The sequence below is a fragment of the Odontesthes bonariensis genome, chromosome 15 (assembly GCF_027942865.1).
Source record: "Odontesthes bonariensis isolate fOdoBon6 chromosome 15, fOdoBon6.hap1, whole genome shotgun sequence".
Lineage (NCBI taxonomy): Eukaryota > Metazoa > Chordata > Actinopteri > Atheriniformes > Atherinopsidae > Odontesthes > Odontesthes bonariensis.
This window is the reverse complement of record NC_134520.1, coordinates 7,723,804-7,746,737: the sequence shown is the minus strand read 5'-3', so window position 1 is coordinate 7,746,737 and position 22,934 is coordinate 7,723,804. Positions and strand designations below refer to the sequence as shown.

Genomic DNA, 22,934 nt, shown 5'->3' with positions numbered 1-22,934 from the left:
TGCAATGATGTCAGTGAGATGGTGTGAAAACTCCCAGCTGTGGTGTGAAAATGCATGATTCAATTTTTCGCAATAAACAAATTGTCAGTTGAAGCTATCTTGGTGAAAAAATAGTCATCAAAAATATATCGATTAGAGCGATGAGACAGACACAATTTCCACATAAGTATGATAGTGCAGGTTAAACATCACGAATGTTTGGGTTTTTTCTTAACAGGCTGCAACATTCAGCACAAATCTCTGAACATGTCATAGAAACCTCAAAATAAACCATGCATGTCACCTTTGGTAGTCTCAGCTACAAAATGAGAAACCACTTCCTACCATGCCAGGAGACAGTGAGGCTGTGGCATTTTATAAGAGGCCATAGCTGTGATATACTGAAAGAGTCCTACACATAAACCTTTCTAGACATCATAGTTTCAGTGACAATGTTTTCCATTGTCACTCAGAGGTTGTCATCTTGTTTTGCCCTGTGCTAATGAAATCTCTGCAGGACAATCTGGGCTGATGTTTAAACGCATGATGTGACTACATAAACCACCGCTCTTACATTTATCAGGTCACAGCCTAAAAGCCATCAGGCTGATCTTTTTTTTTTTTTTTTATTGAACCCCCCCCTCAAGTAGAGAAGGTAACCAAACCACAGACCGAGAAGCCAAAACTTGCACAGTGATTTAAAACCCTGCCCATGAAAAACAACACGTTTAGTGTGAGTGAAAGTACGGTGTAAATAATGTGAAAGCCTTCTGCATGTTACCGACATACTCAACTGAGAGTTGATCATGCAGGTTCTGAAAAGTATGAGGGTGGTAGTTAATTTTTGTGCTGCATGTTTTTGCTCTTTCACTTAGTAACCAAACCTCAAACCACACGGTGTGATTGTGAGTGCGCCTGTGAAGGAGAGGGGGAAGATTTTTTTTTTGTCATACTTATAAATAGCTTGGGCCTCTAGTTTAGACCCTCTGAAACACTTTAAACTCAGAGTCAAAGCTGCAACTGTACTTTAAAAAGTCTTCTTGTCAAAACAGTTTCTAGGTCGGCTTAACCAAAGTGATGGTTTGACACTTGATTAAAGCAAGTGATATTCCCTGTATTAATTTTCACGCACTGTTACTTTTTGATTCATAAAAAAATTTAAATAAAATAAGTCCAAAAGTCTCGGCACTCTTCTACTCACGTGTGGCAATTTAATCAACTTGGAGCAGTGAACAGTTGCTCAGATCTGTCAGCTGATAACCATTTAGAGCACATTAGTTCTCTGAATCTCCGCTCCTCTAAGCAGCTGACAGCAAATGTGACATGAAACTATCCGATGCCTATAGAATAGGGGAAAGTCAAAGAAAGAAAGTTAAGGTTTGGTATAGCCACCGTCTGACAAGTGATTTCAGCAAATACCAGTTCAAAAGGAAACTCGCAGATGAAACTGGGAATAAATAATAAAAAAAAAACAACACGAGGCAGAAGAGCTACAGGAAGCTTTGTCCGATGCAGGCGTGCACAAACAGGCTCTACACTGAGAAGCCATCAGAAGGAAACCTTATCAGCTGCTTCTACACAAAAGTCAACACAAAAGTCGACACTAGATGTACACAAATCAAAAGCTTGATAAGGGGTTTAAAGTGAGCGCTGAGATTAGAGTTAAGTGGAGTTCTTCGTCACAATCTGAGAACTGTATGTAGGTCTTAAATGAAAAGACTTGAAGCTAAAAACAGGCTCACTTCTACAACAAAAGAAAACCTCAAAAATCAGCTATGAAAATAAATGTGCATGTGAACATACCTGAACTTCTATGGAGAGAGCTTACAGATGCAGGCACAAGCCCACAAATATCACACCTTTAAGCAATCTAAAAAGAAGAAATACTCTTAGATAAACTTTAGAAAAAAAGACCATGAAACACCACCACAAAACACTTTTTCTAACAGCTTTTTGTTTCTGCAGAGGGTTTTTGTATGCTTGAGTTTTAATTGTGAAATAATTTCTGGACTTGCCAAAACAGGATCAACACATGATTTTTAACAGGCTTTCAGACATTTTAGGCTGATTGTTTGGTCACTCGCAAGCACTCTCGTAGCACATTTGAAACCAGAAACGCTCAAAACAGGTGCCACTGATAATAAATGGCCTAATTGGATTAAAGGACAAAAATGAAAAAGAGGAATTCAAAGCGCTCTTACACGGCCGAGGTTGATATATCAAATCAATCCCGATATGACAGGACTTGAAAATGGCTGATCACTCAAGAGTCTCAAGACTCAAGAGCAATATAAGAGTCTGAAAAATACTAAATAAATTTAAATGTGGCTACACACATCTCTAGTAAGTACAGACTGGGTGGGAGGTTCTATTACTGTACTAGACTCAGCTTCTGGGATTTATATTGTTTGTTCATCAGTTTGCAGAGATATGTTCCACTGACTAGAGACGATCACTCAGCAAGCTTACCAAGTTATAAAGAAATCATGAATATTTCCAAAATACTGACACATAACTATCTGTATGTGGGTTCAGTGCCAAGCCATTGTGGCAGACGCTTACTCATTTGAGACAAAAAAAAAGAAAAGTCTCTTGCTTGTTTAAAAGCATTCATGTATTAAACACGTTCACAAAAGATTCACAAAGAAGGTCATGTGACATCAAATGAGAGTATTTCAAAGATTTGGAACAAAGCAATGACACCGAACTAAATTAAGAACCTTTCAATGGCTCTTATAAAGTCTTAGTTTAGAACAACCCAATTTAATGCAAGGACTCGCATGGTCACACACAGCGGTACGTCTGTTGCCACACCCAGCGCTAATCAAGTGTTGAGCAAACAAACAAGCTTGATCCAAACCAATTTGGGTTTTTAGATCACCGTCTGTGTTGACAGCTGCTGGATGTTGTCACTAAAAGAATAGGCCTGTATTTCTGTATTTTCTGTGGTCAGCCTTGTTGTTGTGCAGCATTTCACACTTGTGTTTGGGTAAATACTGGTTCCTTCATCTCTGTTAGCTGAAACTTGTCCATACAGGGAATCAGTGGATCAGTTAAGCTGCTTTTATCTTAAGTGCCTGTATAAAAATAAAAGCGAAACGCCATATCTTAAAACCAATAAACTAGGGACGAAATAAAATAAAGCAACAGTGTTTGCAGAGCAGGATATCACAGATACACACTGCGCTGAAAATAGTATTACTAAATAAACAACAGCTAACAACTTGACAGAAACCATCAGCTGATGTACCTCAGAGGTTAAATCAAACCCTCCTCCAGTCTTATAGAAGAAAGCTGTGGTTTAACCAGATATGACTGACGATGGTGTCTCTTTGGCAACGCAAGCAAACAACACAGCAACTGAAATCAGATTCAGATCATTCTATTGAAACTGTCTGATTAATGGAAAAGGAAATCCAACATCTTTTCACCCATCATGCCCCTCCTTTTTTTCCATCCATAATCTCTAGAAACCATTACTGGTCAAACTTCAGCTGCCACGTCCATATAATAACCTTTAGAAATAAATAAGAACTCTGTATCTTATTAATGAAATTAACTGCTTTGCCAATAGCACACTTTGCTGTAAGTGACATTTCCCTTTGTGGCAAAAAAAAAATAAAAAAAATAAGTGTGTTGTGGTTTGTGAAGTAGTTAAGGAAATCCAACACTCGATGCGGAGGCAGGCATGTGAGTCGGGACTTTACCTGAATCTCCAGCTCAGAGATCTGCTGCTGGAGCTCAGCCATAGCAGCAATGTTGTCAGCTTCCCGCAGCCTGACTGCCATCACCTCTTCCTTGCTCTATAGAAAACAAACCAATTTTTTTTGGTGACATTTTTCAAGTTAATGCAAACTTTGACTTTTTGCTTTTTTTTTTTTTTTTTTTTTTTTTAAATCCTGGGGTTGGACTTCAAAGATTATGCCACAAAAGAGAGCTATAGTGGTTTGCCCTTTCAGTAGCAGTGTTGAGTGGTGCAGATCAGCAGCAGAGTTTGTACCTTGCATTCAATCTCAGCTTGTCTGCGCTTGATTTCTTGCAGCTGTACATGCAGATCTTTGTTCTGCACTGTCAGAGTTTGCACACGTTCTTGCAGAGAGCGACTCTCCTGCTCTGCCCGACGCAGCTGGTTACTGTGAATCTGATTCTGAAGGAGCCAAGAGACACACACAGAGACAGAAAGTCGGGGGGGGGGGGGGGAATGCATCACACTTTAGCTTCTGGGTTGTATAGAACAGATACCTGCTGCCCTCTAAAGGAGACTGTTTGACATTACATGTATATAATTCTCTTCTTTTATTACACATCCTGTACGTCCACCTTATTTACAAATGTGCCTATACTATACAACACCTTTAATCACATATGATTACTATATAACAGGACATAAAAGCTAAGTAGAAACTGAAAGTATAGGACAAGGAAAAGGATAAAATGCATGTTGTTAAGAGGGATTTGACCTCTGACCTGTGTCTCCAGCTCCAGCATCCTCTGCCGTGTCTCTCTCAGCTCTGCCTGGGCCTCAGCTTCACGCAGCCTCACGCTCATCAGCTCATCCTGCAGCTCACTCAAGGTGTTCTTTTTCGTGCTGTCCTTCCAGCGACCAGCAGTGCGTGCCAGGTGGCGCTGAGGAGACCGTTCAAAGTTATTATTTTTTTTACTATCACTCAGTAAACAACAGAATGCTTGACTTTTTCCCTATTAAGTGTCAGAGCTCTGGAGCAAAAAGGGTGCATACAGCATCTACATTCTGCATCTGCAGCTATTCCATAATTTTGGTTTAGATCAGCCATTTGGTTTCAAACATTTAGTTTAATATTGGGCTGTAATGTTGGTGCTCACCTGCCAGTGTTCTTCCAGATCTCTGACCTGCTGCCGCAACTCTTTCAATCCAGTCAGAGCCTCCACCTCTCTCAGCTTCACCCCAATAAGCTCTTCTTGGAGTCGCACAACATTAGTGTCATCTGGTAGTGATGAGTTCCTCTAAAGAAGATGGGAAAGAAAGATATGGAATGATGGGGTACAGCTAGATCATGACTATTATTATTGTGTGCTGGTTATGTTCCAGAGTGTACCACACCAGAGTGTGTGCAGCAACTTACCTTCTCTATATCAAGGACCTTTTCTTGCATTTCCTTGAGGGCGCACTGCGACTCTGCCTCCTTCAGCCGGGCCTGCACGAGCTCCCTCTCCAGCTGCATGACAGACTCCTCAGAGAATCGAGGGGGTCCCTTCTGCAATCAAAATAGTGACAGTGAGCAGAGACAGCAGAGCATGGCAGAATACCTGTGTGTCTTTACTTCTAACAAAATGTTTGCGCCTCAGACATGTAAATAATTCCAATCTGTTAAACAGTCTCAGCTAATTCCACATATACTCTAAATACCTCTTTACATCCACCATTTAGCCTTTCACTTTCACATAAATAATTCATGAGCACTCACTGTTAAACAAGACACCAAATTATGTAAAACACAGTAATGCCGGCACATTATCATCTGAAATCCAACCATCAATAATTGATAATATGAAGTCATCAGATATGCACAGAGAAGATTCTGTGAACGGCGGGCCAAGTGTGATATCCACCAGCTGGTGAAACAGCTGCTTACAAATTCATGGATGCATTTCTGAGAATGCTGGAGACTGTAAACGGTGGCAGAACTGTGTAGCACCCTGTGTCCCAATTTGAATTCATGCATGTCAAATCAGATTATTACCCACAACCAATGTGCAAAGTGAGAAGAGAAAAGCCCCACTCGGCTACAGCTTGGGATTTGTTGCTGAGATTCACGTGCCAACTAGGCATAAGGAGGCAGATAACCTTGACACATCCAAACTCTAAAGGCCAATGTAAGATTTCAGCATCAGTGGACTGACTGTGCAAGGCTGGTTTCATACTATTAGTTAGGTTGTATTGAGGAGTGAAAATGGTAAGGTCACGACTAGGGAAATCAAGCCGATCACGTGGTTTCAGACCTGATCGAAATCGGACGTTACATCCCGATCAGCAATCGGATATATAGCCTATCTAAATATGTATATTTATTCTCATTATTATTTTTTCTAATCACAACTATAATATTTAAAAAACAAATGGGGAAAAAAATAAAAAAATCACAGCTTAGTATTTACTGTTATGTGGTGGTACAGAGTCAGACCGTCTCAACCATAGACATAACATACGTAGACGCCTCATAGACTGATGCTGCCTATTGGAGCTGACGCATCAGCACGGCCGCCATCTTGGATGGGTCTCCAATCCCCCCACATTGCATTTATTTCGACTAAGGAAGGTGTTTATCCCCAACTACAATAATCTTAACTCCCCGAATTTTTATGTCTTTGGTCTCAACTCCACACAGAAACAACGCATGCGGCATGTCACTTTGCTGCGTGCCGTAAAGCGAAGCAGAACACGGCAGCAGCTTGAAGCTGGAGGCGCGAATGTCTGCGGGGTGGAGGTATTTTAAAGTGGATGACAAAAACGTTGCGATTGCAAAATGTGACATATGCAAACTTGGGATTTCAAGAGGTGGCAAGGACATCACTAACATCCTTGATGAGAACAGGAACAGGCTCAAATAAGGTAGAGATGTTGGTTTTTATCAAGAAAAACGTACATTTCTTTCTGTGAAGCCAGAGGAGGAGAGTAAGAATTAGGAGTGCAGTTCCCAAAAGCACATTACTGGCCTTACTTTATAACACTGTGGCACTTTTATTTGCTTATTTATTTACATGCCTGCCAGGTATTTCAAGTTGAGCTGCTGCTCGTTTTTATATTAGACATTGTTGCACTGAACTACAATGTGAAGAATTTGTTTATTACTTGGTTACTTTTTTTGTTCAAGCTACCTCACAGAAGTGCTCTGTTTTAAATGATAAAATAGGTGAAGAAAATAAATAAATAAATCAGGGACATCCTGGATCTGTTCCTTCACCATTCTTAATTTTTTTTAATGTACTGTTGAAGTATCGGATTGGGATTCGGTATCGGCAGATACTCAAAATCAAATGACTCCAAAATGATTAATCTATTTCTCTTTAAAACAACAGTTTTTGTTTTCCTGGCAGTGGCTGTGTTTGTAGTCTCTACAGTCAGACTATGACATTAAAAACATTCTGTTACTGCACAGTGAGTGCAGGATAATAAGCACATATTACTATATGTGCTGACCCTTCTGCACATAGAAACCATGAACTGGCCCTTATGCATAAACGTGCACCGGCCCAGGTATCAATTTTAACAAACTGCATGATCTCAAAATAATCAGTCTGAGATTTCAAGCACTGCACCTCACAAATTTGGGAAGTATCCCACATGGATCCTGTTATACATTCGGCAGGACCAGAGCCAGTGCATCCTGTCAGCAAGGAATTCTGCAGCCCTCCTTACCGCTTGTGTCTGCTGCTGATGCTGAAGCTGCTTGATGGTTTTCTTGGCCTGCTCCAGCTGAGCACTGGCTTCCTCGCTCTGTTGTTTGACTGTGGCCAGCTCCCGCTTGACCAGGTAGTTTTCCTCTGCCTCTTGAGCTCGAGTCACTTGTCCCTTTGGACATAAGCAACCGAGGAGTAGTGGAGTGAGCACGACAAGACGTGAAACGAAAAGGCGGAATGATGGGGCAAATCAGAGAAGAAGTGGGAATGGGGTTTCTAACATGACATGCTTGTTTTAACTCTTAGCATCCAGTGATTTATAGTAATTCTTTAGCTTGTTTCAGCACCATTTGTGATTCTCATATTCTGTCACACATACCACGATGTGACCTTCCATGCACTTATTTAACAATGTAATCAGATATCATAATCTGGATTTGCTGCATTCATTCGATTCAGAATCATTACTTTCCATCATTGTGCTCATCATAAGCATGCAATGCAAAAAAGAAATAGGGAAAGAAAAAGGGAGGCTGCAAAATAAAGTAAAGAGAAAATGAAGAATATACCTGAATCAATCTATCTGCCAAGGAAGCACTTTCCTACAAAACAGAAATATCAACAGAGACAACAGAGAGAGACAATCCAGAGGACAGTTAAAAGCACACAAAAGAACAACTGATTGATTAAAAGAAGAACTGCAATGTTCGTTTTTTCCTCCACAAACTGTTTTTGACTGACTCCACAACATTCATATTTAGAGGTTGAAAAGGAACATTGCATGCAAGAGTGGTGGAAAGGTGGTGACAAAGTGAAGAAAATAGCAGTGCTGATAACACGCACAGGTTTCAGACAGGACACAGCAGAGGAAAACCCTGGTTAAAGGTGAGCGTTAAGAACGCTACAAAAACAGTACGTAAAGAGCTACAGCGAGAATTTAACTGGGCAGACACGCTGGGTTTCGAAGAGCTTCATCCAAGCTTTTGAACAACTTTCAGTTAGTGGAGAGTTAAAAAGGTCATAGAAGTTATGTGACAGAGATGCACCCAAGAGCAGCAGCCTCGTGTTAAATAACTAACATCTTTAGACTACAGTGTTGCACCCTGTAGGAACACGCAGCGCAGTCAACACCTTCTCTGTCCACGGCAGATGTCATGCATGGTGCTTTACCTGCCAGTGATAGTGCCCATCAGAGACACAATGCGGTGCACAACAACACAAACAGTGCACCCTGGCATGCAGTGCTTTGAGTCAGCTTCAAGCATCAAGCAGCTTCATAAAACAGTGTCTGTTTAGTTAGTGACAACAGGTCAATTTGAAAGAAAATGAGCCACAGACAGTCACCATGGCAACATGAAGTCCAAACGAGCAATGTTTCTGACTTGAACTACATATCAGAAAACTCAACATACAGGTCAGGCTTTCATGTAGTGTAAATGGGCAACTTTCATCAAACACGGGCCAGTTACTGAAAGACAAGACTCCATCATTCGGAGAGATGTATGGCGTATGGATGTTTGTAGGTGGATGGATTAAGGCGAAGTTAAAGAGCAGATTAAGTGTGTAATTTGTCTGGTGACAGAACACCAGTGACAAAGACTGATGCACTCACTTTCTCTAGGGTGTCTATCCTCTGCTTCAGAAGGCGATTCTCTGTCCGCAACCTCTGAAACAACCATTTACAAAACAAATTAGACAGGATAGCCACAAATTGCACATGTTGGAGCATTTGAGACAAACTTAAAACACACACACACACCTTTATCTCCACCTGTTCTTCCATCTCTTTTGTTTTGATTGTAGTGTATTCTTTCTCTAGTCTAAGAAAAAAAAAAAAAAACACAACAGGGATAAAAAACTGAAGCCCCTAATAGCAGAACATTTTGTTAACATCGTGAATACAGAGAACTTTGGGATAGTATACTTGAACAATAAATATTTAAGATTATACACATAGAAGGAGATTAACAACTTGTGACATGGCAGTTGTGCTTACTTTTTCATCTTTTTGGCATTGTATTTAACTTGATACGCAAGCTGGATGACCTTATCTGGTCCACTGTCCAGCTGATGTGGGATGACTTTCTGAAAGTGCTGAAGCAGAGGAAAACAGAGGCAGGAGAAGTGTCACACAACTACACAACCCGCTATTTAGTCGTTGGGTGTTTCTTTGACCTCAAAGCACTACATTCAGCACGAGGTATGAGCTGGCTGGACGTGTCTATCAATTAACTGGGTGTAGTGGAGGTTCCTCCCTTGAGGGTTCAGTTGTGAACCTAAGGTGTAAAATGCACCTATGGTGCAAAATGCACAAAATAATCTGAGTATTGAGTTCTGTTATGGGGGATATACCTGTAACATGCCCTCCATGTCGAGCTGGATGAGTTCAGCCTGGTTCATCTGAAGGATGGCCAGCCCTACACGGAAAACAATCTCTAAACCCTGAAAACAGAGAGACCACCGGAGATCGGAGAAGGAGTTTATGCTAAGTTTAGTGTACATTTAAAAAAAAAAAAGAGGAAGAGAAATAAGCATTAAAATGAGCCCAGTGATTAAAAAAAACCAAAAAACTTGCACATTCCTTTTAAGCATGGACTGTAATATCTGATTTCACCAACAGGTGGCACTATTGGATTACCTTTTTTCAGACAATTAACTGTATTTTTAGTATTTATTTCATATAAGTAACTAACCTACAGTGCAAACCTACAATGCAAGCTCATTAAACAGAATGACAGATATGCAAATAAAAACTCATTCTTGATAAACTAGCACAATTAAGCTGACAGAATTTCTCATTCAAAGCAGGAAATGGCTCCTCAGAAAAGCTTTAACTGACCTCGCACATAAAGATATCGAAGATCCTTGTTGCGACGGGCAAAGGAAAAGAAGTAAGGAAGATGGTGAGGAACCATGAGGAGGCATACATGGAGGTATGAAAGCTCTGAGCCTGGAAATGTATGTGCAGCTCTGGGAGTTGCTCCTGTGGGGTGAGAAAAATCATACAGATTCAAACAATTCCTATAACACAAGAGTAATTGACAAAGTGTTATCGCTTCATCTGGACACTCAGTATGACATGTTTACCTGGATCATGCACTCAAACTGGTACATGCAAAGTCCCAGCTCAGCCATACTGGGTTTGAAGAGTTCTCGTAATCTGTAGTCTTGCATCAACTTCACAAACACACAGAATGCCTCTTCTTCTGGCATCTAAAAAATACCCACAATGGATCAAACCTTAAGATCTGAGTCTTGTTCTGACACGTGTATGACACTTTTTGCTTAGAGCGATGGATTTCAGAGAGCTCGCATGCAAGTGGGGGTGAGTAGCATTTTTACCTGCATGAGCAACAAACCAACAATGAATGCACTTCCCTGACAATAGCCAACCTCACGGTCCACCAGAGAATATGCCTGAAATAAGAGGAATCATCTTGAGATGGAACTCACCGAAGTTGAAGAGCACAAGGTTTTCTGAGGGTCAAGTATGGATTTACATAGCTCGACTTACATTTTTGTAGCTTCAAAATGTTTCATGTCAAAACTCAGTTTCTGTCATCTGAAGACATGACTAGCAGTTCATCAGCAAACCAAAGGAGATATACCTTCATGACATTAAACAGCACTTCCTGGCCCAAGCTGTCCTTCTCTTTGAAGAAGTCGTGTTCAGGATAAGTGCGAGCGATGTCTCTGCGAATCAGCTTCTCGCATGGCGATGTCATCTTCAGAAGTTCGGAGTACTGATCCTTGATGGGCATATTCTGGGCATTACACAACAGCTGCCAGACAATTGCCCGAAAGTGGTGAGGAATCCCTTTTCTGACGAGATCCTGTGGAGAAACAACAGATACTTTTTCTGAACGGCTTCTACACTGTATTGGCGTGGGTGGAAGGTGTTTACATTTTCATGCAACTCTCAGTCATTATCATAATAATGTACAATAAAATAAGTTTAGTTTTCGACATCAGACCTCTTCAGCAGATAATAGGATGAAGTGAAACAAGCCCTTGTAGTAATCTGACTTCCATTGTGCCATTAAAAATACATTTTGCTTTAAAAATCACAAAAACTTAACTGCAAGATATGTTATGGAAATAAAACATGAGTGTGCAAATATGTGTAAAACTGACATTTGATTCCTTCTTCAAACAACTTGTATATTTCCAGTCCCCTCAGAGGAATCTGTGAGTGTTCCAGTGCCTGCAGCAGGCACTTTGAACCCCAAAAGGTTTTGTTTTCCCACCACACTGTTTATTATTAAAACCTCTCTCCAGGGTTGTGGAGTGCTCTGTTCATTTGGCCGAGGTGTGTTCAAAGTCCTTCAGAAAATCACGACTTTGTGAAATTGCCGTTATTCTAGCTTTGTTTTAAAATGCATAAAGAGGAGGTTCAAATGCACATACGGGGCTCTTCCTTTTTCACATCTGGATGTGGACAGAAACTGTAAATGCATAAGGAAACACAAGCCTGAGGAGAGAAATAACACCTTCTTTCAACAGGACAAAGCCATGCGCACACAATATTTTTTCTGCTGTTTCAGTACGTGTGTGCGTCTCATAATAATAAGTTTCCACTGCCAAGTATAATCTCATCAGTGAGGGGTTTCCAGTTTTTTTTTTTTTAGAGGAGGGGAGCCTTTAAAAAAATACAGATATTTTTGTCCGCTCCGTGGGGCACAACTCCACTATGCACAATACTGAGAACAGAGGAAAACTGTAAACATGCAGCGGCAGAGATGGGGGGGTGGGGGATCACGAAACTGATGTTCAAGCATGTGAGTGTGTGTCTGTATGCATCTGGTCAGTCCAGGGTGCATCTGGAGCAGAGGTCCACCCACACAGACTTCCAGCAAGGGGGATCCCTCTCCCCTCAGCAGAAGTTAGACCAGACAAAATGAGCTTTGTTCTGTAGTGGAACAACGCACCATCTCATATCCTGACTGATGAACAAAAGCTGCATTCTGGACCACGACAATACTTTAACCACTTCTACTCTACCCCCAACAATATGAAACATGCACAAACACTAATAAAAACAATACCAAAAATCTGCAATTATTCAGGTACAACACTAAACTAAATAGTTTAATCTTTGATAGCAGCAGCTCTGTCACTATCAATGAAATACTGGAGAAGCTGCTGAAAACATGAACACAAGCAGAGAAAAATCAAGGCTCCTTCCTTCATGCAACAGAAACTGTCAGTGGGGTTGCATGGCACTGAAAGGATCGGATAATTGGCTAAATTACAATAAGAATGAGTTGAGCAAGGGTAATTATCCTTGGATATATGGCCGTGAATTAATCAAATCAGAGGCACAAAGCATGTCATGAAGAGCAAGATAAAAGATACGTCCCTATACATTTAGTTTGTGGTGAGAATGCGTATTGCACAAACGCGATGCACAACGGCGCATTCTCCATCCCGTTGTTCGTTTCTTTCTGACGGCGACAACAATTGTAATATCGTCTCTTCCGACTTCCGGTTCACAACCACAGGAAAAAATCTCGAGCATGCGCAGAACGCAAAGTCTAATTCACCACGTACTTCACCCGTCTGCAAATACGTTTAATTTGACTTTCAACCGAGTTATCTCGGGGTCTTACTCCGATCGCGAGTAACCCGATCCGATCCAATTTCTTGTCAGATTAAGGTGTCTACATGCACTTGTCTACATAAATCAATTTATTGTAATTTAGCCAATTATCCGATCCTTGCAGTGCCATGTAACCCCACTGTGTGTTTCTCAGTAAGTCAAGGTGAAGAAAACATCAGTCAATACGATTAATACCTCAGCCTTGCTGCATTCATCTGGTGTTTACTACTTCTTTTAAATTACGTAATGACACAATGCATGTTCATGGGCCATTCGCAACATTTCCCCATTGACACACACAATGACTCCAACAACAAAACCCCCACCCCTGCAAAAGATGTTAGTCTTTCGCTCCCACTGCATACAGTATGAGGATCTTTATCCTTAGGAACTTTATGTCCACACGGATGTGAATTATAACACATGGGCTTTAAGAATAAGTGGCATGAGAGACACATAAGCACATGGCACAAAGTCTCATCAATTTTGATGCTTCATGGACTAAAACAATGTCTGCAGTTACAAGGTTACAGCTTGACTTGCATTTCCTTTAAATATGCATCGTCATTGAACAGGAGCCTGCATTAAGCAGTTTAACATCCAGAAGCAACAAGTTCTCTGCCCATGACCGGGATAGAATCATACCATTTACACCAAAAGTGCTCTGTGGACATGCAATTTAAATCAGAACACCACTGACAGTGACTGGGAACAGGATTATCTCAAGACTATGGAGAGTAACTGTAGAAACAAGCACGACTAAAATTAGCACCAAATGTCAAGACCTGAAATAACAACTTCAAGCACAACACCACAGGGTCACCCAGGACAAAGATAGCCGCAGAAATGATCTCTGACTAAGGTAAACATTCTTACAGTTAAAGCCATTGTACTGTTTGCCCCACAGCTTCATGCAAATGCCTGTGAAATGCAAGTGTATCACAAAGGTTGTGAAATTTAAAACTACATCAGTATGATTAGAGCTTCTGTTTCTCTCATTGGGATCTAAAATTCTTCTAAATTATTAATCTTGACAAATGGGAAAATAACTAAATCTCAACAAATCTGTAAAATGTGAATGAAGTGAGAGCTCCACAGATGCCTTAGCAGACAGGTTAAATGTGTCTCAGTAAGCCTGTTTATGCAGTGGAGTTCGAGTAAGCTCTTAAGCAGTACCACACGAGACCCGGCTCTCGCCTCACAGGTAGTCACCGTTCTCTAGTCTCACCTTAAGCTGCTTCTCCTTCTTCTTGCGCACCTCCTCCCACTCATTGACAATTCGACCCCACAGGATCCACGTGTCCTCCTCCAGATGGGAGAGGTTGGAGGAAGCAGAGGAGCTGGACACTAGGGAGGAGCCACTGTTTCGCCGGGAACCGTTCATGGAGCGTAGCGACTTGCTGTCTGTCTCCAACAACCTGTAGTGAAAGTAAGAACACTTCAGAAAAACTATTTTACCCACTTACATCCTTACTATTTTTATCTTTTCTTATCCGAGATGAGCAATCCTTTCCAAACACTTTTGAACAGAACATTTTTTTATTTTTTTTTATTTTGATGTAATAGAGCAACACATACACAGAGAGCTTTTTAAAAACATATACATCGCTTCTGAGTCCTGAGGAGGACTGTAAGAGTTGAATTGTAAATTTCTCTCACATCCACAGAAGAGAAATGAGAGCTCCTTTGCATGACTTTACTGTAAACAACCTTCAGACCTCAACCACAACAAGTAAACTGCAGCATCACCAAATACAGCAGGGGAGCCAGGATGACTCTGTTCTATATAGAATCAGTGACAGTTGTAATTAAGGCAAAGACACTGATTGCATCCAGAGTTCAAATCAAAGCTTTTCCAGGTCAGTGCTGAAAGTAAAATCATTTATTTACAGGAAAATTTATGATTCAGTTTTATGACTAAAAAGATAAACGAGTTCATCACAATAAGCCAGAGAAGAACCAATAAATTAATTAATTCAAATCTCAAATGATTCAATTCTAGATTCTTAAAAAAAGCCCAAATACAGAATAAATAAAATCTTCGTCAGAGAAAGCTGGACCATAACCTATCGTGGGTAGTACAAAGAGTTGCTCCTCAACAAAACTAAGGAAATTCTTAGAATTGTGGACGTTCCCGCTGAAAATGAACCAGTAGATCATAGTCAAGATAAAAGTTATTCATAAAGAGTCTTAAGCCTTAAAAGAGCTCTGAAGGTGAAAATGTGTTAAGCCCCATACACACACGTCGCTGCTATTTACTCGCTCAGCGAGTGAAGTCAATAGAATGTCTACGTGTTCACGCGAGGCGAGTAGGCGAGGAAAGTACAAGCGATGCGATGTGGGCGGATTCCGAGATGAACATATTTCAACTTCGAGCGATGCGAGTAAAGCGAGTAGCCAATTAAAATGCAGAATACAGATTATTGACAGGTGACGTTCCCCCAGTTTTCTCCAAACAGTGGCCACCCAACTTCTACACACCAAGTCAGCAAAAGCACCCAAGCGAGTGGCGAGTAGGCGAGTGAGCGAGTAGCGAGTAAATAGCAGCGACGTGTGTGTATGGGGCTTAAGGAGTAGGCAGGATGACTTTTAAGAGGCTGTGGACTCCTTTAAGAAGAGAAGAAAATAGTTAAAAGACAAGGAGGGAGAAAAATCCGCACCAGGCAATGGATGACAGTGACTTATTGAAATAAGTAAGAATTAGATCAGGCAGGGATTTTGTGTGTCAATCAATCAATCAATAAATATAGAACTTTGTCAAGCTAAATGCAACTTGTTTTACAAAATAATGAAAAGGGCACAAGCAAGTAATGAAACTAAATATGTAAATGTAAAATGACATTTATAAGAGTAATTTACAAACAGCTAAATACTCAGCAATTAAGCAGCATGATAACGCAAACTATTACAGCACTTTGATAACACTAGCATTCCTAATGCTGCGTGTACACCAAGGGCGACCTACGCTGCCTGGTAGCGGAGGTAGCTGGAGAAGCTTCGCTTGAGAATTCGCTTTGTTCGCTCGTGACGTCACATTTAGAATGTTCCATTTTTAAAGGCCCCGCGGCTGTGCAGCACCCCCGCGAAAAAGAACAAAGGAGGAAAGAGAGGGCAGGGACACGAATAAACGTGTTGTTATTTACAATTTGTTATACAAGATATACATCACGTTACAAATTATGTAAAACTACATTAGGTACACCTGAGAAGAGCAGGAATAGCAGAGGCAGCTGTGAGAAATAAAATAAATTCGAAATAAAATCCAAAATAAAACTTAAAGCTGCCGTCGGCAGGTTTTCAAAATTCCGAGTCTAAAGTCGGAAAATTCGAACTGATACAACTTTCAGGTCCCTCCCCCAACCTCTACCAAGCTCCAAACCGCCCCCCAAACCCCTCCCCCTCTGTGGACGAGGTTGTGCACGTGAGTTCACAGTGTGCGCGCACACAAGCACAAGCACACCGTTGTCTACCATAAAACAAGAAAGAGATTCATATAACAGCTGTAAATACCTGTCGAGAAGAAATATGGCCAAGTCTGCATCTAACTTGAAGCCTTTGAGGTCCCGTAGTTCTCTCCACCTCTCAAATGCTACTCCAATGTTGACCCGAGTTTTATTCCGCGCTCGGTCAATTTCTTTTCTTCGAACGTCCTTTTCTGCTTCTTTTTTCCTCTTCTTCGAAATTTTGGATGTGTACGCAGTAGTTGGCAAAGGTGGAATGGGAAGATTTGGGTTTTTCGGCTGCTGCGCCATTTTCGCTAAGAAGCCGATATCAATCTGGTCTCTGACCGGGAGAACTTTGTGCGTGTGAATGGGGGGAGGGGGGCGGGCTCGATAGCAGCGTGTGCACAAGCTGTGATTGACAGGTAGCGGTTCCTCCCCCCTAAGGTGATTGGTTAAAAACAGCCGGGAGCGTTCCATTTTTGCAAGCACGATTACAGGCTTTAGAGGGAGCTACAGAATTCGGGATTTTTCCTAAACAGCCTATTTAATATTCTACTTCCAGAATCCCATGACAGTTCAAGCTAATATGACTAAAAAAAAAGTTGCCGACGGCACCTTTAATTGCAGTGAGAAAGGTATGATGTCGTGGGGTTGTACAATATCTGGTGGGCGGACACCGCGGCGATTAATTTTTCAGTAGCCATGTTTAAAGGACGTAGGAACTAGGAACCAAAGTTTACACGTCTGTTTCCGCGAACCCCGCGGATTGTCGGACCCCTACAATCTGTGGATTGTCATTGGTTTTCGCCGAACCGCGTCATAGCTCATTACCATAATATTAGCTTGAGTTTATTCGCTGGAATTCGCTCTGGTCGCTCAGTTCGCTTCACCCCTGACGAATTCGCTCTGGTCGCCCAGTTGGCTCACCCTCCATAGAGAAATAATGATTTCCAGCGCTCAGTTAGCATAGGTCGCTCTTGGTGTACACAAGGCATTAGAATCATAAACTACAAACTTTACAGCTCGGTTCTTTTGTGATGGGGATGCAAATGTGTGTGTGTGTGTGTGTGTGTGTGTGTGTGTGTGTGTGTGTGTGAGAGAGAGAGTGAGGTTCAGCCCCACCTTCTCATTAAGATAAGACTTTTAGTTTTTTTCTTGCTCAGAATTGCTCAAAGATCTGGATCACTCAGTAGGGTTACATGGCACTGAAAGGATCAGATTATTGGCTAAATTACAATAAGACTGAGTTGCTCCTTATTTGAGCACAGGTAATTATCCTTGGATATATGGCGGTGAATGAATCGAATCATAGGCACAAAGCATGTCATACTCTGATACGATAGGTGGCGCTGTACCCATTTCAACTATTGCTAATAGAGCCACTTCCGGTTGACCGCTTCACCACCACCACCAACAACAACAACAACAACAACAAACTCAGGTATTCCAGAAAATGGCGAACGAAGAGCAAGATGAAGCTACGTCCCTCTACATTTCTTTTGTGGTGAGCATACTTATTGCACAAACGCGATGCACAACGGCGCATTCTCCATCGCGTTGTTTGTTTCTTTCCGACGGCGGTGACAACAATTGTAATATCTTCTCTTCTTCGATTCACGATCCCGGGAAAAAAATCTCGAGCATGCGCAGAACGCAATGTCCAATTCACCACGTGCTTCACCCGTCTACAAGAACGTTTAATTTGACTTTCAACCAAGTTATCTCGGGGTCTTAATCCGATCGTGAATAATCCGATCCGATCCAATGTCTTGTCCGATTAAGGTGTCTACATGAACTTATAACTCAGTCTTATTGTAATTTAGCCAATAATCCGATCCTTGCAGTACCATGTAACCCCACTGAGTGAAGATAAGTCTTCAAGACAGAAGTTTTTTAGCTAAGTGAGCGCTTAAGGAGCGCTCTGAGAGAATTTCTGAGAGTATGATCCATGGTGTCTGCTCATTAGCCCTCTATGGCATGAATTTTTATTTTTTTGGAAAAAAAATATTTCACCCCATTTTGTGGGAGCTTGGAGGTCCCTGATAACATATCCATTATAAAATCTGACCCCCCCACCCCCCCGAATCAGATTTGGGTTTGTTGCCTCAAGGCAACACTGTGCTATAAGGGTCCTAAAACTCCAAGGTTTTTGTGTGATTATGAGAAATGTTATACAAGTAAAACAAACAATATATTCATTAGAAAACAACTTTACTTTCAACATTGTGTGTGTCTGTGTATGTGTATAACAGTGTTAGAGAGAGAGAGCGTGTGTGTGTGAGCTACATGACATTTTGAAGTCACAAATATGTGAGAAGAACAAATATTCAGAAATTAATACTTTTAACCTGGAAAATGTATTTCCATTTATCTTCTATCTACAGTTATTTCTTTCTTTCTTTGTGTGTGCATGTCTCTATAAGTGTGTATGTGAGTGTGTGGGTGTGTGCATGTTTATGTGTGTATTAAAGCCTGTGCATATGTGGTTGGGTGTTGGTAATGCAAGTCGGGATATTGCCATTGCAGTCTCATTCTGTGTGGATTCTCAAGAAGCAGTTGCTTGTTGATGTGAAGCAGAGATGGCCATCACACTTCTGGCACTTGACTTTTGGTGTACCGGTGCATTTAGGGACTTAAAATCTCCCCTTCTGCTCATAATGGCTGGTTACCATAGTGATGGTATACCAATACCACAGTGATGGTAATACCAATACCATTACCACAGTGATGGTAATGGTAAGCCCACCATCCAGTGGGCTGATGTAGGGATCCACTCTTCCTCACTATCTCCATTGTCACTGTAACTCTCAAGCTCACTGTCCTCACTGTATGAGGCAATGGCCCTAACTCCCAGAACATTCTCCTGCTGCCCATAAAACATTCTTGCATCCATCTCCTGTACTTATCAATGGATGATTAAGTTAAAAACATGATTCTGATCATTATTTTGCAACTAAGAACATATCCACACTGTATAATGATATTGTCTGAACAAAAGTGACCTAACTGCACAGTGTTACCCTGAGGCAACGAACAAAAAACCTCATTTTTAGAATACAAATAAAGCTAAAATAAGTGTTAAAATGATCAAAAATACTCCTTTACATGTTCATACACATGAATATATTTTTTATTGTAAGATACTGGTAATTTAAACATGTTAAAAAGTGATATTCAACTTACCAATTTGTGGCAAAGTGCAGGTCGTGGCTCTGCTTCCTAAAATGCCTGCCCTCCCCTCAGAGACAAGCTCACATGCACTTCAAAGTCGCTTATTATTGGACACAGGCATATCTGGTGGTATTTAAAAAATATTTTTCCTCCAAAACAATTAAAGGGACACTTTGGGGTCCAGTTATGTGGTTCGTTGCCTGAGGGCAACACCATGCCATAGAGGGTTAAAAGACTAGATGTGACTTTAAACAGGGATAAGCCAAATACTTAATTAAAGGGGAACTGCGGTATTTTCAACATTAAGCCTCTTTTATGAGTCGTCTGCAATGTTTTAGAACCCCCCTCACCGCTTTTTTGAATTTTACTGCTGTCTCCGGTATTTGCCTAATTTTGATTCTTCTCAACCTGCTTCAGAATGGCAAGTCATTTGCATGTCCTAAAAGGTCCGTAAAAGCACCATAAACGTCCGTTTTCAAAATTATCAACTCACCGGAGTGGTTACTGGTGTGCACTGGTAATCCATATCAAATTTCGTTGCGAAAAGTTGCAGTGTTTTGCCAATCAGCAAACAGTTGCGAGTGGTGACGCAGAACTCACGCGCGGAGTCCATTGTAGTCCATATAATTGTAGTTCAACCGCAGCGGAAATAAACATGGCGACGGAAGAACGCTAGAAGCTATCCATGAAGTTGTCTCAACTCTGGAGATCATTACACAATTAAAACGAGAGCAAGAGGAATGCCTCGTCAATTTTGTTAGTGGCAAGGATGTCGTAGCTCTCCTTCCAACTGGCTTTGGGAAAAGTTTGATTTATCAAATGGTACCGGTATAATGAAAGCGGATGTGGGAAGCATGATTCGCGAGCTAGAGCCTCGCGAGAGTAAGCATGAACCTCGGCGCATAACCAACGTCATTTCTAAACATTATGATTGGTTAAGGGAACTCCGTTACTCCAATGAATTTAAGTTGCTGGGTAAGGTCCCGCCCTCCATGGAAACGGATTCCTCTTGGGTTTTCCCAGACTGTTTGACAGAGTCAACAGCCGGCTTTCGCCCAGGCTACATAAAAGAGGCTTAATGTTGAAAATACCGCAGTTCCCCTTTAATATAAAAGCCAAAAAAGGTTGATATTGATCAGATCAGATTGAAATTTTACACATGAAAGATACAACACTCCATTAAAGAAGTCAGCTCCAGTGAACTCTACTGGCAGCTGACCTCTCCTCTAAACCAGCCACACCGTTGCCACAAGTCCTTTTGATGTGTAAACAAACTTGTATCTTGGAGTTTGTAGGAGTGGGCTGCCATATAATTTTTTCTCCTGTTTTATTAGTCTAGGGAGGTAAGTGGTTGTCTTTTGTTTTGAAGTTGCTTTGTTTAGGTCAGCTTCCCTCTTGAAGATAGTTTTGTTTGTTTGTTGGGCCTTGGCCCATCCTGAAGCCTAGTAGTCGTATCTCCAAGTTGATATTATATTTCTTATCTGAATTATAAATAAATTTCATGTTAAATTCTAAATAATGTCTCCATGGCTGCTTGAGGGTTGAGGAAAATGGGTCACATTTATGTTGTGCCTCGGTTACCCCTAGACGGGACATAACACTCCCAAACTGTGAGGCACTGAGGAGCTCGTGACATAGAGACAAAGGCTCAGACATCTGATCTTGGAAAAAGACTGAGGCTTTTAAACAAGAGCCTGTGACAACACTGAGCATGCTCCCTGAATGGCTAGGGTTACAGCCAAATTTGGGTTATGTGGGAGGGAGTGAAAAGGATGGCAAGAAGGGAGAAAGAAACTGCATGAGAGCTTCTTCACTTGGTATTTAGCTTTCACATTGAGTTAAAAAGTTTATAGGTACATGTTATTGCTAGAATTTTGAAGAAACTGATATTTTTAAGCATTTCATTAGCTCATGAAAAAATAAAAAAAAACAATTTCAGTATTATGCTGTTACACATGAACTTGAACATACTTTGAGCTCTGCTAATAATTCACCACTACTCAAACACGGGTCTCAAGCTTTGTGAATACAGAATAAAAATGGAACTCAAACTAATTATGTTCATCAAGTAATTTGTAGTTAACAAACAGGCATTTCGATTGAATTTGAAAAAAAAGACTAAAAACAAAACCATTACAAATGCCCTTTTTTTCCCCCATATGTTAGTTCTTCAATATTTGTTTTTTTTATGTCAACAGATCAAGCCATGAAATAGTACCACCTTACCATGATAAACTCATGATGTACTCCACATGTCTCCGGTTTCTAAGAATGCTGAAGCAATGGCATGTCTGATTTACAGATCGTAGCAGTCAACGCAGGATTGTGTCGTCTGTGTGACGCTACAGAACAAATGCCCATGCCTTTTATCTGCTCGCTGGGGTTCAAAGGCCTCACCACACACACTTGGTAAGTGACAACAGTATATGCCATATAAACATGAAAACCAAAGTCCTTCCTGTTGCTCCTGTCTTACAAGTACTTTGGTGACATAAGGATAATATTTTGATTCTCAGTATGTTGCTATAGTACAGTTCAGAAAGCGATATAAAGAGACATGACACGACTCTGAAGAATTCCATTAAAACTGGACTTTTGAAAATAAATGTGAATCAAAATTCAGTCTGATTTTAGTCTGACCAAAAATCAAGCATCATAAAACCAGATTAACACACCAAGATAATGCAGTTGGAGTTTAAATCACTCCCACAGCAGGTATATACTCAACTAGACTCAAATGGGTCCAGAGTTCCATCTTTCATACATTCATACAGCCCAATTCCAAACAAAGCCGCTCCCATTCACATATGTTTGGTTTCTTTTGTCAGATGGCACATCAGAAACTGTGCCTGAAAATCAGCCCATAAAGACCATTTGTCAACTCATTGTTCAGACTGTCATTCAGCTCAAATGAAATCCTGATTTTAGAACCTCAGCATCATTCGTCCAAATTACCATTCAGGTAACTGATAGACGACGTCTGTGCAGTGTATTCAGCCATTCCTAAATGTTTGATGACCTCCCATAGAGAAAGTTAGAAGCAGTAGAATGTCTTGAACTTACATCAACTTACGTCAACTTGCGTCGAACGTACTTGGGTTGATAACTCGATTTCGCTCCGGTTCATGTATACTTGGACAAAGACAGCGGTATATCTAAATGGCAAAGTGGATATGTAGCCATAGCTAAACTCAGCTGATTGTTTGCTGGAGTGGAGAAGGTGTCAAATGGAAGAGGTCCGAGTGCTTCAGACAAGACATAAGAAGGAAGACTTGTTTCCATTTGACAGACATTTCATACATTTATCTTTCATAAAGAGGAAACATCACAACAAAAGTAATTTGGCATTCTGGTGCAGTAGTAGT

General features: G+C 40.9%; 1 protein-coding gene across 7 annotated transcripts in view; it reads right to left on the bottom strand.

Annotated features, from left to right (window-relative positions):
* evi5b (ecotropic viral integration site 5b) overlaps window positions 1-22,934 on the bottom strand; it is a 49,218-nt gene that overhangs the window by 8,962 nt on the left and 17,322 nt on the right. For 5 of the 7 annotated variants that reach the window (XM_075484901.1, XM_075484902.1, XM_075484900.1 and 2 more), the window contains 16 exons: window positions 14,184-14,373; window positions 10,965-11,189; window positions 10,699-10,773; window positions 10,444-10,569; window positions 10,196-10,339; window positions 9,709-9,798; window positions 9,353-9,450; window positions 9,116-9,176; window positions 8,969-9,022; window positions 7,926-7,958; window positions 7,376-7,528; window positions 5,082-5,213; window positions 4,822-4,962; window positions 4,447-4,605; window positions 3,980-4,126; window positions 3,687-3,782 (listed from right to left, as the gene is read on the bottom strand). In XM_075484901.1, coding sequence (XP_075341016.1) covers window positions 3,687-3,782; window positions 3,980-4,126; window positions 4,447-4,605; window positions 4,822-4,962; window positions 5,082-5,213; window positions 7,376-7,528; window positions 7,926-7,958; window positions 8,969-9,022; window positions 9,116-9,176; window positions 9,353-9,450; window positions 9,709-9,798; window positions 10,196-10,339; window positions 10,444-10,569; window positions 10,699-10,773; window positions 10,965-11,189; window positions 14,184-14,373 — 1,924 coding nt within the window. The remainder of the gene's footprint in view (window positions 1-3,686; window positions 3,783-3,979; window positions 4,127-4,446; window positions 4,606-4,821; window positions 4,963-5,081; window positions 5,214-7,375; window positions 7,529-7,925; window positions 7,959-8,968; window positions 9,023-9,115; window positions 9,177-9,352; window positions 9,451-9,708; window positions 9,799-10,195; window positions 10,340-10,443; window positions 10,570-10,698; window positions 10,774-10,964; window positions 11,190-14,183; window positions 14,374-22,934) is intronic. The other 2 variants (XM_075484903.1, XM_075484905.1) reach the window with 2 other exon arrangements.